Source organism: Hermetia illucens, chromosome 4, assembly GCF_905115235.1.
Source record: "Hermetia illucens chromosome 4, iHerIll2.2.curated.20191125, whole genome shotgun sequence".
In the NCBI taxonomy this organism is placed as follows: Eukaryota; Metazoa; Arthropoda; class Insecta; order Diptera; family Stratiomyidae; genus Hermetia; species Hermetia illucens.
The window spans coordinates 126231038-126255331 of NC_051852.1; the positions used below are offsets into that span (position 1 = coordinate 126231038).

General features: G+C 43.0%; 1 protein-coding gene across 3 annotated transcripts in view; it reads right to left on the reverse strand.

The window, feature by feature from the left end:
• Positions 1–324: 324 nt before the first annotated feature.
• The window catches only part of LOC119655925 (synaptic vesicular amine transporter), a 104401-nt gene continuing 80431 nt past the window's right edge, over positions 325–24294 (reverse strand). For all 3 annotated transcript variants that reach the window (XM_038062096.1, XM_038062094.1, XM_038062095.1), the window contains exons 3-8: positions 2102–2263; positions 1876–2029; positions 1752–1810; positions 1219–1587; positions 900–1126; positions 325–792 (exon numbers count right to left, since the gene is read on the reverse strand). In XM_038062096.1, coding sequence (XP_037918024.1) covers positions 418–792; positions 900–1126; positions 1219–1587; positions 1752–1810; positions 1876–2029; positions 2102–2263 — 1346 coding nt within the window. In that variant the 3' untranslated portion in view covers positions 325–417. The remainder of the gene's footprint in view (positions 793–899; positions 1127–1218; positions 1588–1751; positions 1811–1875; positions 2030–2101; positions 2264–24294) is intronic.

Here is a 24294-nt window from a genome sequence, read left to right on the forward strand (position 1 = left end):
AACGGAAATCCTGCGATACGTTAACGAATCCGGAATATTCCGTTAGACAGGGGAGGCGAGTACAATGGGCCAACACGGCCTGAGTGCTCAGAAGCTGTAGCTACTCCCCCACCATACACACACACACACTCCATTTCTTCACGCTAGATATCAGATGTAGATATAATGCTGAGCGCGTACTAACTGCGGTCTTGAATTTCATGTGGTAATAATCAATATGTATGTGAAGGACTGAAACTGAATTAAACTTTGAAAATAAAAGAATAACTAATTAATCGAACCAGAATTAAGTAAAGAAATAGAAATCAGTTAAATAAAACCAACTTGAAGTATAAACTGGAATTATATTATAATCATATAAAATTAAACAAAGAAAACTTATTCACAAACCAAACAAATAAAAAAAAACGTAAAACATCAGCTAACTGGGTTTGTATTTTCGTTAAGTTCGAAACCTGGATTATCGGTACCAACCTTCTTCTCCTCTTTGGTAGGTGGTGATTTCAGGAAGGTTAGAAGTGGTGCGTACAAGAAGGACAAAGCTGCTATTCCCACTAACATCCATTCGAAGCCGATGCTGTTGACAAGCGTTCCACTTAGTGCTGGACCAACTGCAAATCCTAGACAGAAAGCCACATCTCCCAGCGCGTATACACTTCCGTAAACACAGGTGTGCCGGATATCCACCAAGTAACCTAGTTCGGGCATCATGCAAGAGTCAACCATGCCAATTGCAAAACCGAGGCCAGCATTGGGAAGAATTAAGTGATAGATGTTGGTTGCCACTGGAATCTGCAGAAAATAGAGGGTAAACAGTTTAGTTCAAGCCTAATGGATAGGTCCTTGACATAAGGTTAAGAGAGTTTTCTACCTAATTAAATTTGTTTAACAAATCTTACCAAGAGGAGACAGAATCCAATTATCACAAGCCCAATAAGTGCTGCCAACCATCGTCCGATCCGGTGTCCTAGGGGTCCAAAAAGATTGGTTCCGATCAAATAACTGATCGAAGCTGGCAGAAATGTAACACCCTGTTCCCATCGCTTTGCACCCATATTGTCCATCATCCAGATTGGCAGAGATGGTTCCAGCATAGCAATACCCATGTTGGCAAATGTTATTGCTCCTGTGAAGGAAATTAGAAATTTTGTTTTTGAATTGTTGAAGGTTTGAAATGGGGAACAGCATGAGATGGATTTAAGTCGGAAGGGCCCTAACCTGCCGCAATGATGATATAAGGGTCAGTTATCAGTGACTTCAAGGATGGTGGATCAGTAGCAGTATGTTCGAGTGATGGTTGAAGCATGAACAATTGGAGGAGCCCGTCACCTAACGCTAATGCGGAGAGTATGAGAAAAGGTGCTGATTTCCCCACGAACTCGTACATGATTCCTCCAAATGGTGGTCCAATGAGTACACCTAAAGCTAATCCACCCAGTGCTATTCCCATCGCATTTCCGCGTTCCTTGTCATCAGTGTATCGATCAGCCAGCATTCCCATCCCAGATACCGAAGAACATGATGACCCGATGCCTTGAAGGGCTCTTGCAAGAAACAGGACGCTGTAGGATCTCCCGAAAGCAAAAACTGTGGGAAAGCAGAGAATTATTTGAAGATTTTCTGGAGTTACATCTGAGAATATGGTTTAAGGTTCTTTTTTGGTTAGTCAAACATGTGTCTTCCTTATTTTCTCTCTAATTGTAAAGTCACTTTCAAATATTTTCGTTTTAATAGTTACAAAGCAAACTTACTTAGTGTTGATAAAAACATGATCACGAATCCTGCGAACATTGGTATGCTGTAACCGATTCTGAGAAAGAAGATTAGTATTAGTGATGCAGTGAATTAGATTCAAAAGTGTACTTAACATCTTACTTGTGTGTTAAAGGACCAACAATTGGATTAGCGAGAAGCTGCACAAACGCTTTGGAAGCAAACATTAGGCCAACCTCCACAGTTTCTCCGACAAGCTCTTTGTGACGTTCCTGTAGCTCCTCGTAAATCATGGTTGCGTTTGCTCCAGATTCATCTACGTTTTCGAATAAAAGAACGGAAGAGGTCATTCCAAATAAGTTTATATATTTTCCTGTTAAGATATTACCATATCCAGCGGTTGTAAGTTCTGTTCGATTCGATGGAGGGGCTGATTGCTGATTGATGCAGGGAGGTGGTGGTGCAGGAGTAGTTGGCGGGCCGATGGGTAGGCTATCCAGCGGTGCTTCAGGGTGCCGAATATCGTAGAGGAATTGCGGAATGATGGGGACTGTGAAGTAAGAAAAGAAGGTTAATGTACTATTCCTGCTCATCAGATTTGGAAGAAGAATGTGAGGAAAAGTAGAATTCAATGGACTTTATTTCATTTGAGTTGAATATTAATAATACTTCCGATTCCGTAGCCTACATAAAGACGAAATCTATGAGCGATACCATGACCGTCAGGTTGTGGATTAAATTCGGCTCAATAGGTTACAGTGGGCGGGTCACTTAATCCGTATGGATGAGGATGATCCAGCCCGGGAAGTCTATACGGGTAATATCTATGGTAGAAAAAGAAGACGAGGCAGACCTTGCCTGAGATGGAGCGATGCGTAGGTCAGGACGCCAGAGAGCTTTTAGGGATATCGAATTGGTGGACCTGGGCGCAAAACCGGGATGTCTGGAATTCCTTATTAAGGCAGACCTAGGCCGAATACCAGTTGTTGCGCCGTTGATGATGATGACTAATATTACTTTGAATTGTAAGGGAGTTTTGAATCTTAGGTTGGCCTGAGTGGTTTAGACTTCAACATATTTCTTTCAAGTAAGGTGAATTCCTAAGTATTTTACCTCCTTTCACTGAGTCTGTGTATGTCGTTAAGCTTAACCCAGGGATATGTTCGTCCTATTGTCAAATCTCTTATCAGGCTCGTCCCTTCGTGCGGATAACGGAACGCTCGGTGGATGCGTTATGGGTATGCACATGTACGCATCAGGGCATGCGCATGCTTATGTGCTGGCCTGGTAGGTGACCAGTGAATAAAAATTGGCTATGGGAACAACACCTGGAAATAAAACCAAATATGGAGGACGGGAAAGGTAGTTTTTTTACGGTGCAGGGGCTTCGGAATCTCCGTTCCCGGCGGGTTTTGAGAGTGGGCAAGCGGGCTATTGTCTCTCGATATCCAACGATTTCAGTGCCTCGGTAGTAGGAAACTTGGCTACTTTGGCATCTAATGCTCCAAGAGATCTTAATGGAGTTGAAATGAGATTTACACCGGATCCTTTTCGCAAATGCTCAGAACTTAGAAGGTCACCACCGAGGGAAGAAAGGAATTTAGATAGTCCCTGGATTGACATAATTACTGATGCTGTAAAAGATGAGAGTGGAAAGTAAACTGCAACAGCGTTTGTTTCTTTAGGGGAACACATAAAAAATTCTTTCAGTTCACCAAGGAGAGGCGAAATATCCACCAAAATATCAGGGCTCTGATACGTGGTATTAAGTTGTCCTATATCAGGGCGGTGGAGGAGAGAAACGCCCAAGCGTCATATGGTAAAGTTACGCGGGAGACGCAGATGGCGCCTCTTCATTATAAGGAAGGTAAGAACGTGGGCAAACGGAGTAGGAGCGAAAAAGTGAACCCCTTGGTGCAAGCAGCCAAGAAGAAAAAGGCCTCTTCACCGACGAAAGCTGCACCGGCGAAAGTTCCAGGTAGTTCTTCAACTACGGTCCTAACTTTGACAAAAAGAGAAGAGGCCAAAGCTTTCAAACCCAAACAATGGACAAAGGTGGGCGGCAGAAGGAAAAAAAGAGAATTCGCTCGGAAATAATCATTATTTCCAAGAAAGGCGATATATTTTACGCCGGTATCCTTCGGAAAGTCAAAGCTGATCCGGAATTAACAGACCTGGGCGGTAGGATATATGTGCTGAGCTAAGAGAGCAACTCAACCTTAGTGGAATAGAAGAAAGTGCGATAAAGAGTATAAAGAAGACGTATGAAGGCGCACAGCCCGCTATCATTAGCGTGCCGGTTGAATCAGGGATTAAATTGATTACCGCTGGCAACATAAAAATAGGTTAGGTCGCGTGCTGATTTAGGGAGCAAGTACTTTGCTGCAGCATGTACTAGTGAGCACGATAGGCCGAGAAGTTGCAGGGAGTGTGGAGATGAGGGCCACTGGAGATCTACGTTGCAGATAGTGGCAGGTGCCCGGCATATAGGATCAACCTCAGCTTAAGACTTGTTCTCGCAAACCATTCAAGAGTTGAGTGTGGACGTGACGGTAATATGTGAAAATTATCGAAATTACGTTTGTGTTACGTAGGTGAAAGACTCATCAGGAAATGTGGCGATATGGGCATGTAGATGGCAAGCCTTTCAAGAAACAATGTCATTCCCGAGAGCCGGCTTTTTACGGGCAAGGGTCAACGGCGTCCATATATACAGCTGTTACGCTCCTCTCAGTGCAACATTAGCGCAATATGAGGAGGTGCTAGACGGCTATATGTTAGAGACCTCATCCCCAAAATCATTGCCAGTGATTTCAACGCGTAAGCTTTAGACTGGGGAAGTCGGGTGATGAACACCAGGGGCCAAATACTGCTTGAAAGCTTCGCGGAGCTGGACATCGGTATAGCCAACGTAGGATGCGTGCCCATCTTACGGTGCAGAGAGTTAGGCTTAATTGTCGATCTTTCTTACCTTAGTGCGGGAGGGATGGTTTGGCCGGTGAGTGAATACTACACCACAGTGACTATCAGGCCATCTTTCTAGACATCACGAACGGGGCGGCGATAGTCGAGTAAGCAATAGAAGTGAAAAAACCAGAATAGCTGGGTGGTCCATTGGAGCTTTCGAGGAAGAAACATTCCTGGTCGCTTTAGAAGGAGATGTCGACCCGACGGGATTCGCACTGGGAAAAGTGAGCCAGTTATGTCAACGCATAACTGAGGCATGCTACTCTACAATGCCGCGGCGAAAGTTCCACCACAGTAGGAAATCAAAGTACCTGTGCAACTAGGAAGCTTTGCCAAAGAACCCGAGGGAAGCCAAAATATTGCAGCCGGAGAAAGAATACCGCAATCTTCGAAGTAGCCTTAAAAAGGCTATATGGGAAAGTAAGCGTAATTGCTACAAGCAGTTATGCCTTGAGGCAAATACGAATCCCGTAAGGCACTGCTTTCAAGGTTGTAATGAACAAGAATGATGGACAAAGATTACCTTAAGTGACGTGCCCGCGACTCTGGTTCAAAATAATTACAATTCTCTTCTCGAAACAGGAAGAAAGTGGACCTCGTTAGATGGTTCAATAGGATGTCTTCTCAATCCTCGGGGTGACCGAGGAGGAACTAAGGGAGATCTACGGGTGAATTGGGGACAATAAGGCTCCGGAATTGGAACAAATCTCTGAAGTTGGCTGCTCAAATTAGGTCTGCATGGTTCATAAGTACATCTGAATTGTGCATGATCGACGTCCCCGTCCAGTGCAAAGGGTAAAGGTAGGTTCTGTTACTGAAGCCCCAAAAATGCCTGGCGCACCCTCTTCCTATCACCCTATCTTTTTTTTAAACACCATGGGGAAGATGTTGAAGACGGTAATATACAACAGGCTGCTTCCGTTTGTCGAGCTAGCGGGTGGTTTATCGAAGCGGTAGTATGGATTTCGCAGAGCGCGATTCATGATCTATGCCATTTCGAAGGTCGTAGACTTGGCCCGGGAGGCATTGGACGCTGGTATGTGCTTCGCGGTGGTGACGCTGGATGTCAGGAATACCTTTAATTGGCCCAACTGGGGTTGGATTAAAGACATCCTGGCTAAACTGGGTGTCCCTGGTTACCTAGCTTGGAGAATCGAGAGTTACCTCTCGGAGAAATCACTTTGATACGAGTCGGATGTCGTGCCGAAGGAATATGTTGTGACAGCAAGTGTTCCCCAAGGCTCCATATTGGCACCCTTGCTGTGGAACAAAATGTATGACGGAGTGTGCAAAAGGAAGCAACGTTGATTGATTTTGCAGATGACCTGGCAGTGGTGGTAGTTGTGAAATACCACCAGGACGTGGAACTGTATGCAAGTGAAACCATTTATGCCATGAAAGCATGGTTTCAAATGGTGAAAATGGACCTGGCGGAAGATAAGGCCGAGGCGATCCTTATTATCAATCGCAGGAAAAACAATACTGTCAAAATCCGGGTTGGTAATCACGAGATCGTTTCAAAATCAATCATTAGATATCTGGGGGTAATGATCGATGCCAACTTGGACTATGCGTGCGAAAAGGCAGCAAGCTAAGTTCGGCATACCGGCCAATCGAGCTGAGGGTGTGTAGTGCATATAGGACGCTATTTGATGAGGCAGTGTGTGTCATCGCGGTGATGATTCATTCGGATCTTCTAGCGAATGAGGCACCCTGTCTCTACTGGAGAAGGAGGGTAAATCTCCTAAATATTCATTGAAGCCGGTGCGGCTGCTTCCGCGCCTTTGGCTATTTTGTACGGTTTTCTCTTCCCAAGTGACACTCTTCGTTTTTTAGCATCCTGAGTGGGTCCGAAATAATCGTTCCCTTCTCCCTACTCCTCTTTTCGAGTTTGCTGTCTTTCAAGTTTCTAGGAGGTGTCATTTGAGTCACCTATGCGACGTTTGCTTTCTTTACGGCATATTTTCGTCTTTAGCAGTGTTGTACAAAATCCAAATGGCTCCGACAATTTGTTTAATGATTAGTTTTTACCGAAGTAGGTCTTAATTATGGTATTAGTTGCAAAGGGTTGGAGAAGAGGGTGGTGTTAAAAGCTGCTCACTTAAATCGTGGACCTATTTTTGGAAGTTACCCAGTCGAGAAATTTGAAGAAATGCTAATGCTTCTATATGATATCGAGGTCTCGAGATGCTCTCCATCCCGATATCCACTAAAATAAAGATAATAATAGCATATTAAGCTTCAAGGCTGCAGATTTTGCGAAAGTTCCACAGTTCGTACACATAATATACTCTGCTAATTCCACACCACTTTTACCAAAACTTGTGGCTCACTTCAGAATAAATTGTGTAATGTTTAGAAATCACTAAACCAAAACACAAATAAGCAATTTCTCACTTTCAACAACTTTCCTCCATTTGAATCGATGATGTTTGCAATGGGAGCGGTAATGGCCCTTGAAGTGATGGTCAACTAATTTCTTTTGAAAGTGATTGCCCCTTTGTTAAGTCAACCCTATACGTCTCTCTTATTTCCGTCTCCAAGTTGAGTCCTTTTTATGTCGGAACAGTCTATTAACATAGTACTGCAAACAGCTATGTCTTGCTTTGATGGGCGGTCGACAACGGAAATGACAAACGAAATGTTTAGAAAAAGGCTTTGATTGTGCCGCTATCTGCTGTATTATACATGGGGATAGATACGAATCGGAGTAAAGATATATTTACGTAAACGGATTTTAAAGTCAGGAATTTTGCTCTTGTGCAGGAAGTCAATCTTATTCCAGATAACTTTCCTTTTATTCTCAAGTATTCGCTTGTAAATATGTACACTTTCTGTGGCTTCAAATAATTTTAACGGCCACTTTTCTCGGTAATATTTTCCCGAAGAACCTTTCAGGTAATTTCAGCTGATTTGCAGTGTTTTGACGGAATACTCCATTAACGAGCTCCTGTTTCAGCTTTAATACCCAACAGTTTACCTTCATTCGACTTTACGGCTTCATTCAGTTAATGGGAATAACACTTTCCATTTTGAATTTATCACTTCCGTTACACTTTCACTCCCCGAATAAAATCACTTTATCACCTCTTGTCTATTCATCTTGCCGTCACTTTTACCGCATATCATAATGAGTTTATCGTCACTTTCGCTGAAACGTTCGCATCCGTTGCCACCCTCTATTCCTACGAAAGGGGATGAATGGTAAGAAAAAGTGGAAATCCTCACATCTACTTAAGCGTTCAGGACGAGCAAAGATAAATATCCGTAATGAATACTATCAGAAAATAAAACCCTTACTGGACAGGGTTGATAGGGTGCAGGTAATAAAAATCATGGTGAATAAAAGTTAAGGTAGTTCCTACCGAAAGCTTATAAATAAAACATGAAAACAGTTACGTATATTATCAACACTTGGCTTCGGATTCCATTAGCAGGAGAAATCTTAAGATGCTGTTGAATCTTATGCTTAATGTTAAGATAAGAGGAACAAGGATTGTCTGGGAGTTAGTTTTTGTCGTGGAATCCTTCCCGGCTACAATCGCATTCCGCAGCTTCCTCCCTTTTGCCGGCTCAAGGTGTAATAGAAGCTAATGCATCACCGGAAGACATTCATTTCGTTAAGTGGCTCGAGGCTAGATTTATTCATTGTGAATGGAAGAAGATTTTCCAGGTGATTGATCCGATTTCCCAAGGAGCCATCACTTGTTTCCGAGGTTTCAACAATTGCCATGATGTTGAATTTTTTTCTCGAGTTCTACTTAAATGTTTTATGGTGGGGATATTGCTTGCTTTTAGTATAATGCTAGCTGGGAATATTTTCAATGAGGGAGCAGGGAAATATTATTGTTTCTGTCATTGCAGGCTGGTATGACATGGAGGAAAATTGTTCTAGACATATTAGGAATATAAATGAATCGTAATGCTGCGATTATCTTTAAAATAAAGGAAGCACTTTTCCAGCTAATTTCATTTGATGCGTTTTTGTTGAGAAATGAATTACGAAGTCCTTTGGTATCTGAAGCAAAGGTTGAACGTTTGTAAGTTCTGTTATATTTTATAGTAGTCGGTCCCAAGCCTGTTTGCGAGAGGAGGAGGAATATATGACTAAAGTTTGAATAGTTGTAATGCACCACAGCGTCTGAAGGGGTTGGAAAAAAGGAAAAAGAGTGACTTTCCGGTCTTGCAGATTACTACTATGACTTGAGAAGGAAAATTTAAGGTCAGGTACGGATAACTGGCGGGAACCGGCTGACTTGGATACTAGATCGGGCTCCCACAATGGGCAGCACGGCTTCGAAATCGCCAATCGTGGGGCGGGATTTGACGTACAGGTGCCATAATGTAGTAGCTGTTGTTCCGCAGGCCCGCGGAGGCAACAGGTGAAGTGGAATGAAGAAATGAAAATCTTTATCATTGGCTCCTACTAAGAAATTACAAAAGCAGCGGCAGGTACAACATTTCTAAGAGAATGAGAGAGAATGTACCAACTGGTCCTCCAGGTTGGGGGTTGGGTAGGGCTGACAACCCTACACGGAAAACTACTTGTTACGAAGCCACAACAGGAGCCCCGGACTGGATGGATTATACAACGACGAACCTTCTACGAGGCAGTAGAACGAACCCTCGAAGCCTGTCCCAGATATGATATCAAAATCATGCTTAGGAATTTTAACAGCCAAGAAGGGAAGGAGCCCGTACTCAGGCGATACATAGCTTACACGAAAATACAAATGATAACGAACTGCGGATTATTCAATTAACAGGGTCACACGAAATGATTGTTGGAAGTATCTGGTTTGCGCGGAAAGCGGTCCAAAAACATACATGGGCCTCTCCATACGGGACCACTTTCAACCAAATTGACCACGTGTTGATCGAACGCCGCCACCTCTCAGCCTTGATGAATATCAGAACATACAGGGGGGCCAATATAGACCCGCATCACTATCTCGTTGGCATGGTGCTCCGAGCTCGAATAACAATACCACCTAGAATCCCCTCTGACAATCAGGTGAGAGTGAACACTGAAGCCATCCACAACACAACCCTCCGCGACACCTATAAGAGGGAAATGGATGCCGCAATAACCGCAGTCAATAGAGGACCTGGAGATGAAGCATCAACTAATGATCTTCACAACCACCTGAAGAACGTTATCATGGATACGGCCACAAATATACTTGGCCCCAGCCGCAAAAGGAGTCGGAACGGCTGGTTTGACGATGAATGTAAGCTAGCAACGGAACGGAAGAATGTCGCATACCGAGTAATGTTTCATTCTCAAAGAACGCGGGCACGCGCAGCGACTTATCATGAACTCCGTCGAGCGGAAAAGCGACTTCACAGACGGAAAAAGGAAGCCTGGGAGAACCAACAAGTCTGTGAACTAGAAAAGTACAGGGAGCAACGGCACCAGGCGCGGAAGTTTCACCAACAAGTCAGCAGGATGATGTCTTATACACCTCGATGCTCATCCCGCCGAGACAAAGAGGGAAGTCTGATTTCCGACAGAATGGGCATATTGGAGCGATGGGTTGAGTACTTTGATGAGCTACTAAACAACCAGAACATCGGCGAGTTGGAGGTCCCGCCAACTGAAGACGACGGACAAATACTGCCACCACCAAGTTTAGGAGAAACAGTCCATGCAATTCATCGGCTAAAAAATCATAAGTCGCCAGGAGCCGATGGAGTTACAGCCGAATTAGTTAAATATGGAGGCGACAAGTTACACCAACTGGTTCATCAACTTGTGCTCAAGGTATGGGACAGCGAATCAATGCCTGACGATTGGCAACAAGGCATTATCTGTCTCATACATAAAAAGGGATATACACAGTGTGTATGTGATATACACAGTGCAACAATTATAGAGGTATCACGTTGCTGAGTACCATCTATAAGATATTCTCCACTATCTTGCTAGGCCGGATAGCCCCATACGCCCAGAACATCATTGGCCCATACCAAAGAGGCTTCACTCCAGGCAAATCAGCAACAGATCAGATTTTCTGTCTGCGGCAAGCGATGGAAAAACTGTTGGAATATGGGCAACAGTTACACCATCCGTTCATCGACTTTAAAGCCGCTTATGATAGCATGGCCAGGGCAAAACTGTACACGGCCATGAGAGAATTCGGTATCCCGATGAAATTAATAAGACTAACTAGGCTGATCCTGACCAATGTGCGAGGCCAGATAAAAGCATCAGGATCACTCTCAAGACCGTTCGACATCAACAACGGTTTACGACAAGGGGATGCCCTATCATGCGTCCTCTTTAACCTGGCCCTCGAGAAAGTGATCCGTGATGCTGAGGTGAATGCAAGAGGTACGATCCTCTTCAAGTCCACCCAACTACTGGACTATGCTGACGATATCGACATCATGGGCAGAACCACCCGAGACGTACAAACTGCCTTCATCCAGATCGAGTAGGCAGTGATTGGCGCGAGATCTTGGGCTGCACATCAATGAAGGCAAGACAAAATATATGGTGGCAACGTCAGTACCGAAGACGAATCAACCAACAACATCAAACCGCACTGGTCAAACACGAAGAAGAATAAGGGTAGGAGAATACAACTTTGAGACCGTTGATAATTTCTCCTATCTAGGGTCGAAAATCACAACCGATAACAGCTACGATGATGAAATCCGCGCACGGTTGTTGTCAGCCAACAGAGCCTATTTCAGCTTACAAAGACTGTTCCGCTCGAAACGTCTCATCATAGGGTCAAAGCTCTTACTGTACAAGACAATGATCTTGCCAGTCCTCATGTATTCCTCGGAGACTTGGTTTCTTAGCAAGAAGAGTTGTGAACTCTTGGCAGCGTTCGATAGAAGAATCCTCCGAAGAATTTTTGGCCCCCTACATGAGGATAGACGATTCCGTAGCCTACACAATGACGAAATCTATGAGCGATATCTGACCGTCACTTGTTCCGTATGGATGGGGATGATCCCACCCGGAAAGTCTATAAGGGTAATGTCTATGGTAGAAAAAGAAGACGAGGCAGACCCTGCCTAAGATGGAATGATGGCATAGGCCAGGACGCCAGACAGCTTTTAGGGATATCGAATTGGTGGACCTCGGCCTAAAACCGGGATATCTGGAGTTCCTTATTAAGGCAGATCTAGACCGGATACCGGTTGTTGCGCCGTTGATGATGATGACTTGCTGCTGCATAAACACGGCCGCGATCAGGGAGCGTATTCGACTCGAAGTCATCACGAAAGCTGGTAACAAAAGAAGCTGAAGTCTCAGCTTAATATTAGAATGAATTACAAAGAGCGTGTATCGAATTCCCAGGATGATTCCATCGCAGACCAGATTTTCCCAGGTTTTCTCCAGCAACTTTAAGAAATTTATCTCAAATTAATGATGAGATTAAGCCTGGACTGTGTGCTGATATGTCGTACTGCAACTACAGTCATTTTTGTATTATGGAGCGATTACGGCTACTAGGCTGTATGGTCAAGAAAATATCCATCTTGGAGCAGAATATTGCTTGGCTGATTTAAATCAGCACTGGTAATGTCAGCAGATGATAAAGAGTAAGGAGCAAGGGGTCTACTGAAACTATGCCATCCCCATCGACAGCTGAAATTTTGGACACAGCTAAATGGAAACTTTTCATTGTATGTCGGCTACCACAGTATGCAATAATTTGGAGGAACCAGCGGGCCTTTTTCAGATTCCTCGTCGAATCCAAACAAAGCGCCCAGAAAAAGAATTTTTCGGTATCGGTGTGGCGCAGCAGGATTCGCGGCATTCGAAATTTATTTCGAATGTTGCGAATGCGAGCGGTTAGATGACGCCACCGGCGCTCTCCACACATTTTAGAACTAGCCACAAGAGTGGAGGGCAGGCGGTGAAAAAGTGCCGTGAGTTGGGGGCAGAGTGACGGAAGAAAAAAACAATTGCCTTCTTCTGCCTCCAGCTTTTACTGCAGTCAGACGTGTGTTTTTCCTCGTTATAATAGAAGGTTGTAATATAAAATTTCTTTGAAAAACGAGCGCATTCAAATTTGAATTACGAGTTGTTGAAACTTACGTTTAAGTTATAAAACGTATTTATAAAAGTTTGAAAAGAAGCAAGTCAAATAAACACGAGTTACATGCTAAATTTTGAGGCGTTTATTCTGTGTGGTAGCTATTCAAGAGGACGATTACAGGGGTGCTTTTCGAGGCCCTTTAAACTTAGCGCTTTATTCGGTTTGGTTGTGTGATTGTGGACGTCTTACAGTTTCCTTTCAAAGTACAAGCAGCGTGATAGTTTCTAGGAACATCTTGAATCGTAACTAAGTTATGAAACTACATCGGAATTAAAAGAATATTGGAACGGATTTCTGAAGTTAATAATAATAATCGTTGGCACAACAATCCATATTGGATCAGGGCCTTAAAGTGTGTTAGAGCACTTCATTCAAGATCGTAACGGTACGCTACAGTACACTGTAGGAGGCAATGTGGTCAGCATTACGCTCGCCCGAGATTATTACCCTGATTTGACTCAGGTTCTCATTCACAGCTGAGTCAACTGGTATCCGACGTCAAATTACGATACAAATCCCACTGCCGCCAGGAAGATTTAAACCGCGACCTTCCGTACGACAGCCTTGTGCTCTTACCACTCAGCTATTCTGAAGTTGCTCGCCCAATATGCTGACCAAGCTGACGGGGCTAATTTAACCGATGTTACTGAATAGGAGGTACGGCGAACCATAAATAGCTTGAAGAACTGGAGGGGTCGTGGTCGGGTGCAGAATTTCTTGTATATGAAGTTCAACAGTCTACACTGTTAGTTGGCGCATGGTATAAATGAGGTCATTAGCCGGCCGGAGAAATTTCCAGCCTTCCATACTGAGGAAATTACCTTCGTTCTCTCTAAAAAAACACGACCGCCATTTAGGTTTTACTTCACGGGGTGGGTTTGCTTTTAGATATTTGTGACACTTGTCCTTTCAGCTTTCCTCCCCCTTAGTTTCTTCACCAGCTCCCTGGTGTACAACAGCATACCAGAAAATTCGCCGAATCAACCAGTCCAAAGCGGTACAAATATTGCCTGTAGCAACCACCGTGACCCGTGAAGAGCTGAATAAAGTGATAATTGGTTTTTCTGTTTTTCCGCTTAAACTATACCCTAATGTCGGATATGAGCCTGTGCATTCACCGACCCTTAGAAGAATCGTCCTATCTGCCATTGTCAGAGGAGATGCATGCTTTACCCTCCCTGTATTCTGTTTGCCCCTCTGTGCATTTTGCATGGTAGAGCATATTTATTCCATTCGCCAAAATATCGACGGGGATCATGCCCGCCAACATCAAATCTGTTCATCTGATGTGGTCCTAAAAGCGCTGCAAATCCTCAAAGGCATCAGCCAATAAAATTAATTTACTTGCTTTTTATTCTCTGAGATTTTGCTAGGTTGGGCTGATTTTTCAGTGCTGGCTTCAAAGCTCTGTTAAGTATTCCATCCAAACTTAGGCCCTTATTGTCACCGTTTATATTGACATCTTCCCACAACTGCTTGAATGCATTTCTTTTACTATTGCGAATTGCCTTAAAGCGGCCCGCAGTTGTTTATGCGCCTCCTCTCGATTATCGGTAACGAGTTTTCATCTAAGCATATGGTAAAACCTCCTTGTCCGGAAACGTACGCCTTGTAAAATTGCAATTTCGTTGTTCCACCAGTAGTTGCCTTTTGGGCATAGTAGCATCGCATGCTTCCATCATCCATTGGGTGATGTGAGTTACTCTTCCTATGGCCGTGCCATTCAGGGATATATCAGGCCCAAGCGCCGCAGAAAACGTGTCCCCATCCAGATTTTTTGCCGCTCAATTTGATAACCCGTCCGACACCCTGTGAGAGATCTTTTTGGAACTCGATTTGCCCTTCGTCTTTATACAGATTGCCTGGTAGTTATTGTGAGTGTACTTCTCACTAGCTTGCCAAGCAACTCTCCTGTTTAAAGCGGCGCTCCCATATATCAGGTACACTATAAACTCCAGGACCCTTCCGAAAGTGTATGAGATCCCAACATTCGCGACTACTTGGAGCAGAAAATGTTCTCGCATTCATTATCTCGCTGTCCAATTCAAGAGCCCCTCCGCTGTGATTATTGGACAGCGTTCTCTTGTATCCAAAATCAGAGCGCTCCACATTTGCTTATACTCGTCAAGTGTAGCGCTGGGTAGAGCTGTATATGTGAACTCCTTTCACCTTTGCCCTGATAAAGCCTGACTCGGGTTGCATGATTATCTGAAAGGCTTTTTCTTCGAAAGCTCATGACGCTGCTTGGTCCGTTTGATCGTTAACCCAAACGCCACCACCGTGATTTTCATATGGCTCTATAATTATGGCCATATCGATATCTGTCTCGCAGATGGTTTGTGAGAGTAGATCCTGAACGGCCTGGCAATGGTTGAAGTTGATTTTTCGACTTGCGTTGAGGACTCTCCTATATTCCGGGCACCTGCTGCTGTCTGCAATGTCATCCATCATCCATCCCTTGCACAGTGGGCAACTTGGGTCCGCTCTAGAGTCATTGCTGATGTGTTCATTCGCTGTGCATATCCTGCACTGCTTCGACCTGCCATCCGTAGTGGAAAATGCCTTCGTGATGTGACCGCAGCCAAGGTATGTAAGCCCCCGTTTCAGTGTCACCTGCATATCCTGCACTGCTTCGACCTGCCATCCGCAGTGGAATATGCTTTCATGATGTGACTGCAGCCAAGGCATCTAAGCCCCCTGTTTCAATGCCACTTGCGACACATAATCTAGCCTTTTCTGACCCACCTTGCTGCTAGTAGTTTGAGTGCTGCCTAAACTGGAGATGGCGGCTTGTGACTTCCGTTGGCTATAGATTTTTGTGTCCTAAGGACTTTTCGTTTTGACTCAAGAATTTGTCCACAGTAGTATCCTTGGACTTCTTGACCTCCAACATAAGGTCACCTTTCTGGGACCATCTAATGGGGCGTACATTATCTCTCAGATTGGGGAGTCCTTTGTCTGCCTTAATTCTTCAAAGGATGTCAGTGTATGATCCTTCGTCTCGTTTGGACATGATAATCGACGTACTCTCTTCTATCTCTTTTTTCGAGGTGCCAACTTTCTCCAGGTTTCTACTTCCTCCTTGGGGAATCCACATCCTTTCTTCGGCTACTTGAATAAAGCCTTCCTCCTTACTTGCTCCACTTTTTGGGAGTTGACCTTTTTTTCTCTTAGGGGTTTGCTGCCCTGGTGATTTGTTTAGTTTCTTTCCCGATTTCTCCTCTCCCATGTTTTGAGTGATGTCTTTCGTCTGAGCCTTGCCGTACCTAAACCTGATGCCCTGTAGTCATGACCCATATATATTGATGAATATTTCGGCATTTCTTGATGAATTCGCAAAGCTCCAAAATTGTATTACCCAGTGCAGTAAATGAAGCTCCCAATTGCTCGCTGCATCTTACGTCGCATGTACAGTTAGGCGTCATAGCCATAGTTTCTTCCTTCCCGTATCTCGCTTTTTTCTCCCCCTTGGGAACAGCATTTTCACTTGGAGGTTTGTGCCCGTAAGGGTGGGGATCTACGAAAAATCTTTCTGAACGGGTCCGTTAATGGAATCAGATTGCGTTTCTCATTCCAAAAAATTAATCTGGAAATGTCGTAGACAAACTTATCTTGTATGCATTGCGTTAACATCTAGTACTAGAAGAGCCTGTTTGTGATTAAACTGCTCTACTGTGATCATAAGAGCAGGGTTCAAAATGTGGCAGGTGAATAATAATCACCCCGTGTCTACGTCGGTATTCTCCAAAGAAGCGCCGTCTCGCTAATTCTCTTCATTGTTTTCATGGGCACTCTCACACAAGAAATCCACTACTAGCGCCCTACTCTGGTCTACGCAGATAATGTCAGTAACCGCGAGGCACCCAGAAGTGGCTAATTTTAATAAGTATCTTATCCTTGTACCCGTGATCTTAACCAATGGTGAACTACACAATGAAATTACTTCACGTATCAGTGTAGCCTAGAGGAATACAAAATTAAGGGTCTTTGGGATAGACGCATTAATAGTCTCTTCAAATCTAAAATTGAGTTATTCCGAGTGTTGGGCAACCACCAAAGACAAGAGACGTCGCCTCAGGTTCATGAGGATGGACACGTTGCACTAGATTAGTGACATAACTCGCTATGATCACGCCCGAAATGGGGCATTCGCCATCAATATTGCGTTGCATCGATCATGAAGTTGCGAGAGAGGTGTCTTTAGAGTATAGTCACGTGCTGGTGATAACTTGCTAGCTACGAGGGGCTTGAATATCTAAGTTTATAGGAAACGACCCGATGATTGACGAAAACAGCGGTGCCTTGATATTCGAATACGTATCCTTTTAAAAACATCTTTCTCTAGATACCCTCTTTCATGTCGCCTTTTTTGGATGATAGATGGGTTTGCCAGTTGAAGAATTTTTTTACTTATCGTCTATTTGAGGAATCAGTATCGTTATCCATTGAAATTGAAGCATTGGTTACCGAACGGGAAAAGGGCTAAAGAAAAAGGTATACGACTTTAATATGCTATATTTTTTGAATTTTGATTCCGAATATGTCACTTGAAACGAAATGCAGACGTATGTGTCATCTCGAATCGGAAAGAGCAACTTTTTCTACTTTAAGGTATCTTCACTCCTTTTCCTCTGAATTCTCTTCATAGTTCCAAAGCGGCATCTTACATTTGTTTAGGGAGAAGGTACCAACGGTGGACTGCGTCCCACTAATAGCCGAAGTAAAGCACGTGCCAAGAGTGGAAGCAACTTTTCGAGGATTTTTCCCCTTTCGATCGCGGTTACCGGGATATTTGACTTCATCTACACGATTGCGATGTCAATTTTTATCAGTGTTTTTCTGCTAATGACGTTGACTCACAAATACACCAAAGTCAAGGCGTGTGACCCTTTGATAATGGAGTATAAGGGAGCGAAGTACCAAAGGACCTAAAACATTTTCCTAAACTGGTTAGTAAAAGTGGAAGCTACCGCGTCTTGACCAATGCTCTGTCGGCTCTGTCCTTGACAATAGTGAACATTGAGAAGTAGAGGACATAACGTTCTCCTTCGTCTCGTACCGAATAATTTTGGAAGTATTTTTTTTTGAATTGATAATGCATCAAGCCGTTTAAGAATAAATAAAAGTGCAATATCTGCATATAAGTTATTATAATTCAGACTTTCAGTTTGACGAAAATAGTAATAAACACTCAATAAAATGATAGCAATTAGCAATAGAGGTAAATACAATTTTATCCTTTTTCGTTTTCGCCGAAACTATAATAACGTCTCTAATTATTGCAAAGTAGCATCTGGTTCAGTACGTTCTGTTTCGTTTAAATTTCTACCTAATTCCCTAAGGCGTCCTTATAATGAAAATGGTTCACCGGCAGGAATTTCCCTGTACGATATTCCATTAAGCGCTATTTAATATTGGTGATTATTTCCAGGGCTGGGTGGAAAAGGTAGTTGTAAGTACAACAGATGTTGCTCTGGGTAAAAATTTACGGTGAGTTTGAAGGCGATTTTTCTATGGAAATTGTCTCGTTTGATCGATTTTAGCCTTCAGAACCTCAGTAATAACTTTTGAAAACACGTAAATGGGAACGGTTGACAGATAATACCAAAGATTGATATATGGAGTTCCTACTACTATTCATTCCCTTAAGTTTTCCTTGTTGAAATCAGCTTAATCTCCGTCTGGTACAAGTCTTTTTCTCAGAAACGATGGTACCGATTCACAAAAAAATTAGTGCAAAGGGTAAAACTCTGACATCGTTCTATGTTGGGCTTGAGAGGGGATGTCCGTGAATGCATGTTAGGTCTACAACTTAATTCGATTCCATCGTTCCAATATTCCGAACATGCGTTGGAAAGCTGCTGTCATTGTGTGTCTTTTTTGGTATATGCCATTCATTTGAATTGCAAAAAACAATAACTTTTTTCACTCAAATATGTCGAACTTTATGCCTGGAAAAGTATTTTTGGGGGTAATTCTTCTACATTACTTTAATATGAAGAAAACTGCTGCCGAAAGTCATGGAATTTTGGTGGAAGTTTATGGTGGACATGGAAAGTGGTTGGAAAGAACGCCCTGGGCAGCCAAAAAAGTTTGAAGATGAAGAATTGGAAGAATTACTCGATGAAGATTGTTGCCAAACACAAGGAGAGCTCGCAGGATCTTTGAGAGTCATTCAAGCAGCCATTTCAAAACATTTAAAAGTAGCCGGATACATTCAAAAGCAAGGAAATTGGGTGCCAAATGAACTGAAGCCGAGAGATGTTGAAAGGCGATTTTGCATGTCTGAAATGCTGCTGAAACGCCACAAAGTCATTTTTGCATCGAATTGTTACTGGTGATGAAAAATGGATTCATTATGACAAGAAGAAAAGCAAAAAATCATACGTGAAATCCGACCAACCAGCCAAATCAACGGCAAAGCCGAATATACATGGTGCAAAGGTAATGCTCTGTATATGGTTGGATCTGAAGGGTGTGTTATATAAACCATCAATGGAAAACGCTACCGAATTAATCCGTTTGAAGAGAGCAATAGCCGGAAAACGGCCGGAATATGCAACCAGACATGAGACCAAAAGTTTCTTTTAGGATGGATACCAGAAAGATGGGAAAAAATCATAGATTCAGATGAACAATACCTTGAATAATATATATTTTTCTTAAAGAAAAGTTCAAATTTTGAAAAAAAAAACGACACGAATTAGTTGTGCGGGATAGGTTTCGATTAGTACTTCTCAAAGCAGATATCAGTTTTAACAAATATTTAAGATGTCCCTATGTGGCATCTAGGCATCAAAAAATCCCAACAATAAAATCTTCTAAAATAAAGTTAACATTAGTATATTATTACATTTTGTAAATTGACTCAAAACTCTCAGAAATTCATGCTAGAAGTACTAAAGTTTACTTTACTGCCAGGCGTCGTTCAATGTCTTTTACAGTCAGCCAACACTAAGAACCATAGCATGCCAAGGGGCGAACAACACTTTGATACACTTTGAATCTGAGAGCTTCGTTAAGTTAGTACTGAACGTTGGATATCCCTTGGGACAGTGGAATATTCAGGAGTGGTAAGAGGGCGTTTTTTATGATTATCGACAGATATACGAAACCGTTTTTGATATATTTACAAAACACAACATGACCGCGAATTATAACCGTCACAATGTGACCTAAGCCTGGCCTTAGCGAGAATGTTTGTTTGCGCATTGATCATTGCATCCACTTGATGCCGGACCAGACCAAATGGAGAGCAACTTATTCCTACTTTTTTATTCCACAAACCCCTCATTTTGAGCTTAGCACCCAAAAGTTCAAAAATTTGGAACGAAGACGACATACGGTTTCGTCGAATATATAAAAGAAGAACCTTACCACCTGCGGACCCCATCAAGCTACTCCAAGGACAAGGGTGAGGCAATGTATGATGAGTTCTTACGATACTAGGTGTTTCTTCCGAGCAGATGAAATGAGTCTGTGAAGTGCACGGTCAAACGTCTTCACTAGATCCAAGAATGCAATGTTGATAAGGTCGAAGCTTCTCATGGTGTTTCTCCAAAAAGTAACCGCGCGGCATATGTGGCGTCAGCAGTTTTGCAGTTCTTGACAAATGGTCACGGTTATTTAAATGATGTCGTGAATACGGTTATCAAGAATGCGTTAAAAAATCTTCATGGTATAGGACGGTAACAGGATCGGATGAAAATTTAAACAATCTAATCGACTGCTTTTTTTTCCATATTGGAACAGTCGGGCCAGCCAGATGGTGTTATACCTTCCTCAATACCCCCATCGAAGAGCTCACTAAGCGACAGTGATGATTCCAAGCTCTTCGCTTTCTAGATCTGTGGCGTTGATAGGGGGAATTGTTCGAAATGTCGGCAGCGGTTGTGGAAATGGGGGATGAGTAAATTCTTCCGTTCAAATGTGTTCGAAATATTCCCGCCACCTGTCCGTCGCGCAAAGTACCGATCTTGCCATTAACGCATCAGAAGTATTCGATATCCTAGGTGCGTTATTGTCGGTCTTTGAAAAGCCGATAAAGATCTCAATCTCGCCGTCCCGGGTGTTCAATTCATCGTAAAGATCTTTAGAATAGACCGCTCGGGTAACAACGATTGCTTTCTTTGCTTCCGGATTGGCATACTTGAAGTTTTGCCAATTGGCCAGTCTTTTATTGACTAGAACAAACCTTCTTTTGGACATCGTTATTCCAAAGTCAAATATCTCGGTTGATTAACTGGTTACGTGAGTATGTGATAAGTTTCATCTACCGGTCGTCAAATCGTTCTACTTGTTTAATTGCATTGCGAAAACCTGCAACGCCGACACTATATTGCGTGCATGGCAAGAATATTGTATATATGAGATTTAATTCCCAACAGATTCTTTTAAATTTTATGGGGAGAAAAATCATTTTATGGGGAGAAAAATTCTGCGCATAAAGTCTGGTGTTAGTGCCGTATACGTGATGCAGTGCATTGGTGTGCGCTCACGTGGTTGCTGGCATTGCACAGTTGTTTATGACTTGTCACATGAGATGGGGAAGCAAACAAAAAAATCATCTAACGCACCGACACAACAATACGTTCACCACTTGGATCAAAGATACACATTGACATTTCGTGCCCCTTTGCATCTGGATTTGCTCCTCCTGTTTACAGTTTCCTTGGTGCATTGGCTACCAAATAGAGAAGTTTATATGGATTTTTACCGGGTTCGCGTTTTATGTATGCCACAACTTTGGAACTGTGCCATCGAGTTACTTGCAGAGCGCAAATATCAATACGCCTCTTGAGAGCATTTAGGATGCATACACATATTCATTTGGTGCGGACTAATTTACTTACGTCCTGATGTTGCTTATGCGTCAACAGCCTTTGCACACTAAAAGACGGACGAAGATGGCTACGGTTTTGCAACGTGACCAAAGCGACTCGTAGGTATTATACGCTCCCTTTTATAATTCGCAAACCACAACAAAGGTGGGAATTATATCCAGCTCCGGCTTTGGTCCGAACTGTGGGCGGATTTACGTTTTATATAATTCGTACCCTTGTTGTGTTTTGCGAATTATGAAAGGGAGTGTATAAAACTTGGGAGCCGTTTCGATCTAAACGTAAACGTCCTAGTCAACCACTTCCATCAAGCGCACCATTATACACCCCTCTCCCATTGTGATCAACGCATCGAAAGTGTTGTGACCAAATCCATAGACCAACTTCAATCCTTATCAACTTTCTACCGCCTTAATCCTATCCAAAATCTTTTCTCCCAACCTCTTACCCATCTCCATGAACATGATTCCTGCCACCCAATTTGTCAACCCAAGTATAGCAGTAGCTGTGATTGCTGACTCCAAAAACAAAATTCAGTGGGTTTTGACAAAATTCCTTCCATAGTTTTAAAAGAATGCGCTCCCAACATTCCCACGACATTCCCACCGATTGGAAAAGTGCTCGCATTGTTCACTTCCCAAAAAAAGCCTCAACCCACTTAATCCTGATAGCGATAGGCCTTTCTCAATCCTCCACAAAAATTTTCTAGCGGACCACTAAATACCTCATAGACGACCACTGAGGGCGGAAATCCATAGTCATTATCCAACAGCGCCTTTCATACTTGCACGGCTGGCATTTCTCAGGGTTCAGTCCTTTCCGCAACTCTTCTCCCCCTGTTCATCACAGACATCCCCAAATCAACTCCACACCCGTGTCCTATCCGAATACGTCAATACGCGGATGACCTCATCCTTTAGAGTTGCACCAAAGACATCTCCACGGTGAAGCTCTTCACAATTCTTATTCGTTGGGAACTTTCCTTAAATCCCGACAAATGCGAGACCATTGTCTTTCATGGAACTCCCCACCCCAAATGGATCGACTCCGCCTAAAAGAGCGTAGAATCATTCGCCACAGCGCCAACATTTTCAAACACGAAGACCGCTCCAAACACAGCTCCTAAATGATCTTCTACGAGTCCTGCCAAACCCCGCATGTCGATGCTTTCCTTGCCGGTCATGCCCATAACTTCCTGGTCAAATATCAATCTCATCCCAATCCTCTAGTTTCCAAGGCCATGCAGATCGAGATCGTTGCAGATAATCTTCTTCGGACACATCTGTTTCCCCACATCCACATCCTGTTATTCCTCCAATCACAAAACCGTCTATTTGATTCCCAAGGTAGAGTAGCCTTCTACACCAGCAATTACTTCGACTCCCAATTTTTTAAACGTTCCCATCACTTCTAATCCCCATCCCTCTCCAGCATGTCACCCATCCTGTTCCTCCTCCTCCCCCACCCTTTTTTAATTATGATCAACAAGTGGAGGCTTTTTCGACTTTTCCTCCAAAATGACTTGAATATGGTTTTTGTGTGGACCATAAAGAGTGGGAACAAGTTGCCTTTCATTTGGTCCGGTTCGACATCAAGTGGATGCGAACTTAGGACTCCTTAATCCATAAACAAAACCTTTGCTCATTTCTCCAAATATGCCTGTATTTTACAGTTCAGGGCTGTATCTATTACTCCTTAGAAAACGCGTGTGAAATTCAGATTTATTTCTTCAATGAAAGTTTAATCATTGATTCAGTTCTTTCTTTTAGAAGACTTTGAACTGTTCCGAAATTGTATTCATATCATAATTTATAGTAATGAAAAAGTTTTGGCAAGGGAATACCAGCTTGGTCTTCTTCCTTTCTGCTATAATTTAGCCTTACATTTTATGAATTCATAATTCGCCTTCAGGTTTTCGATTATTTCGTTTCTGGGTTCATGCGGAGCAGCAATCAATTTGCACTTTTTATCTTGTAATCAAATAAAACTCCTTAAGTCACGCGAGTAATTGATGAATAAATGATGTGATGAAAACACTATCCCCGCACCAGGTCGAGAATGGAGCCCATGGAGTTACAGGGTGTCTAAAAAATACTGAAAGTGACAATTCATCCCGACGAAATTTTGCATTCACTCTGGTGCAATTCTGAATCATCTGAAACACATTTTAGTGTGAAGGGGTGTAGATTTACATGCTTTCTCTTAATTTACTGGCAATACAAGTACAAAAGCCCAGCATCGCCCAGTTTTGAATACCCTAACAAGCTATATGCCACGGAAATTTTTTTTTAAATGTGAAACAATATTCTACAGGAGGAATTGCGAACTCTGGACCGGGAACTGACAATATATGGCCAATAAAACTTTGTCACCATTTCGGTTACACCGCGAGGCGAGTCAGCCTATGCCCTGGATGAAACTGCAAGTCGTCTGCCTTTAAAAAGTGTTTGATAGGCCAACACCTTTGTGTCTTTGGACCAAAACCATTGGTAAAAAGTTTGAACCCTGGTTCACCATTGAGTGGGTTCGAGAATCCTTTGACAGAAATTCATACCAAATTGTTAATTGTGTCGGCACTGGGGTCCTGAAGTCTGTGGACACAATTGGCTAAAAAGACATGTCCTGGGAAATCAAAGTCATCCCGATTCTTAAGAGGGACAAATATCGGTCCAATAACACTGTTGAACAACTAGCGAAGTTGAAAATCCAATGGC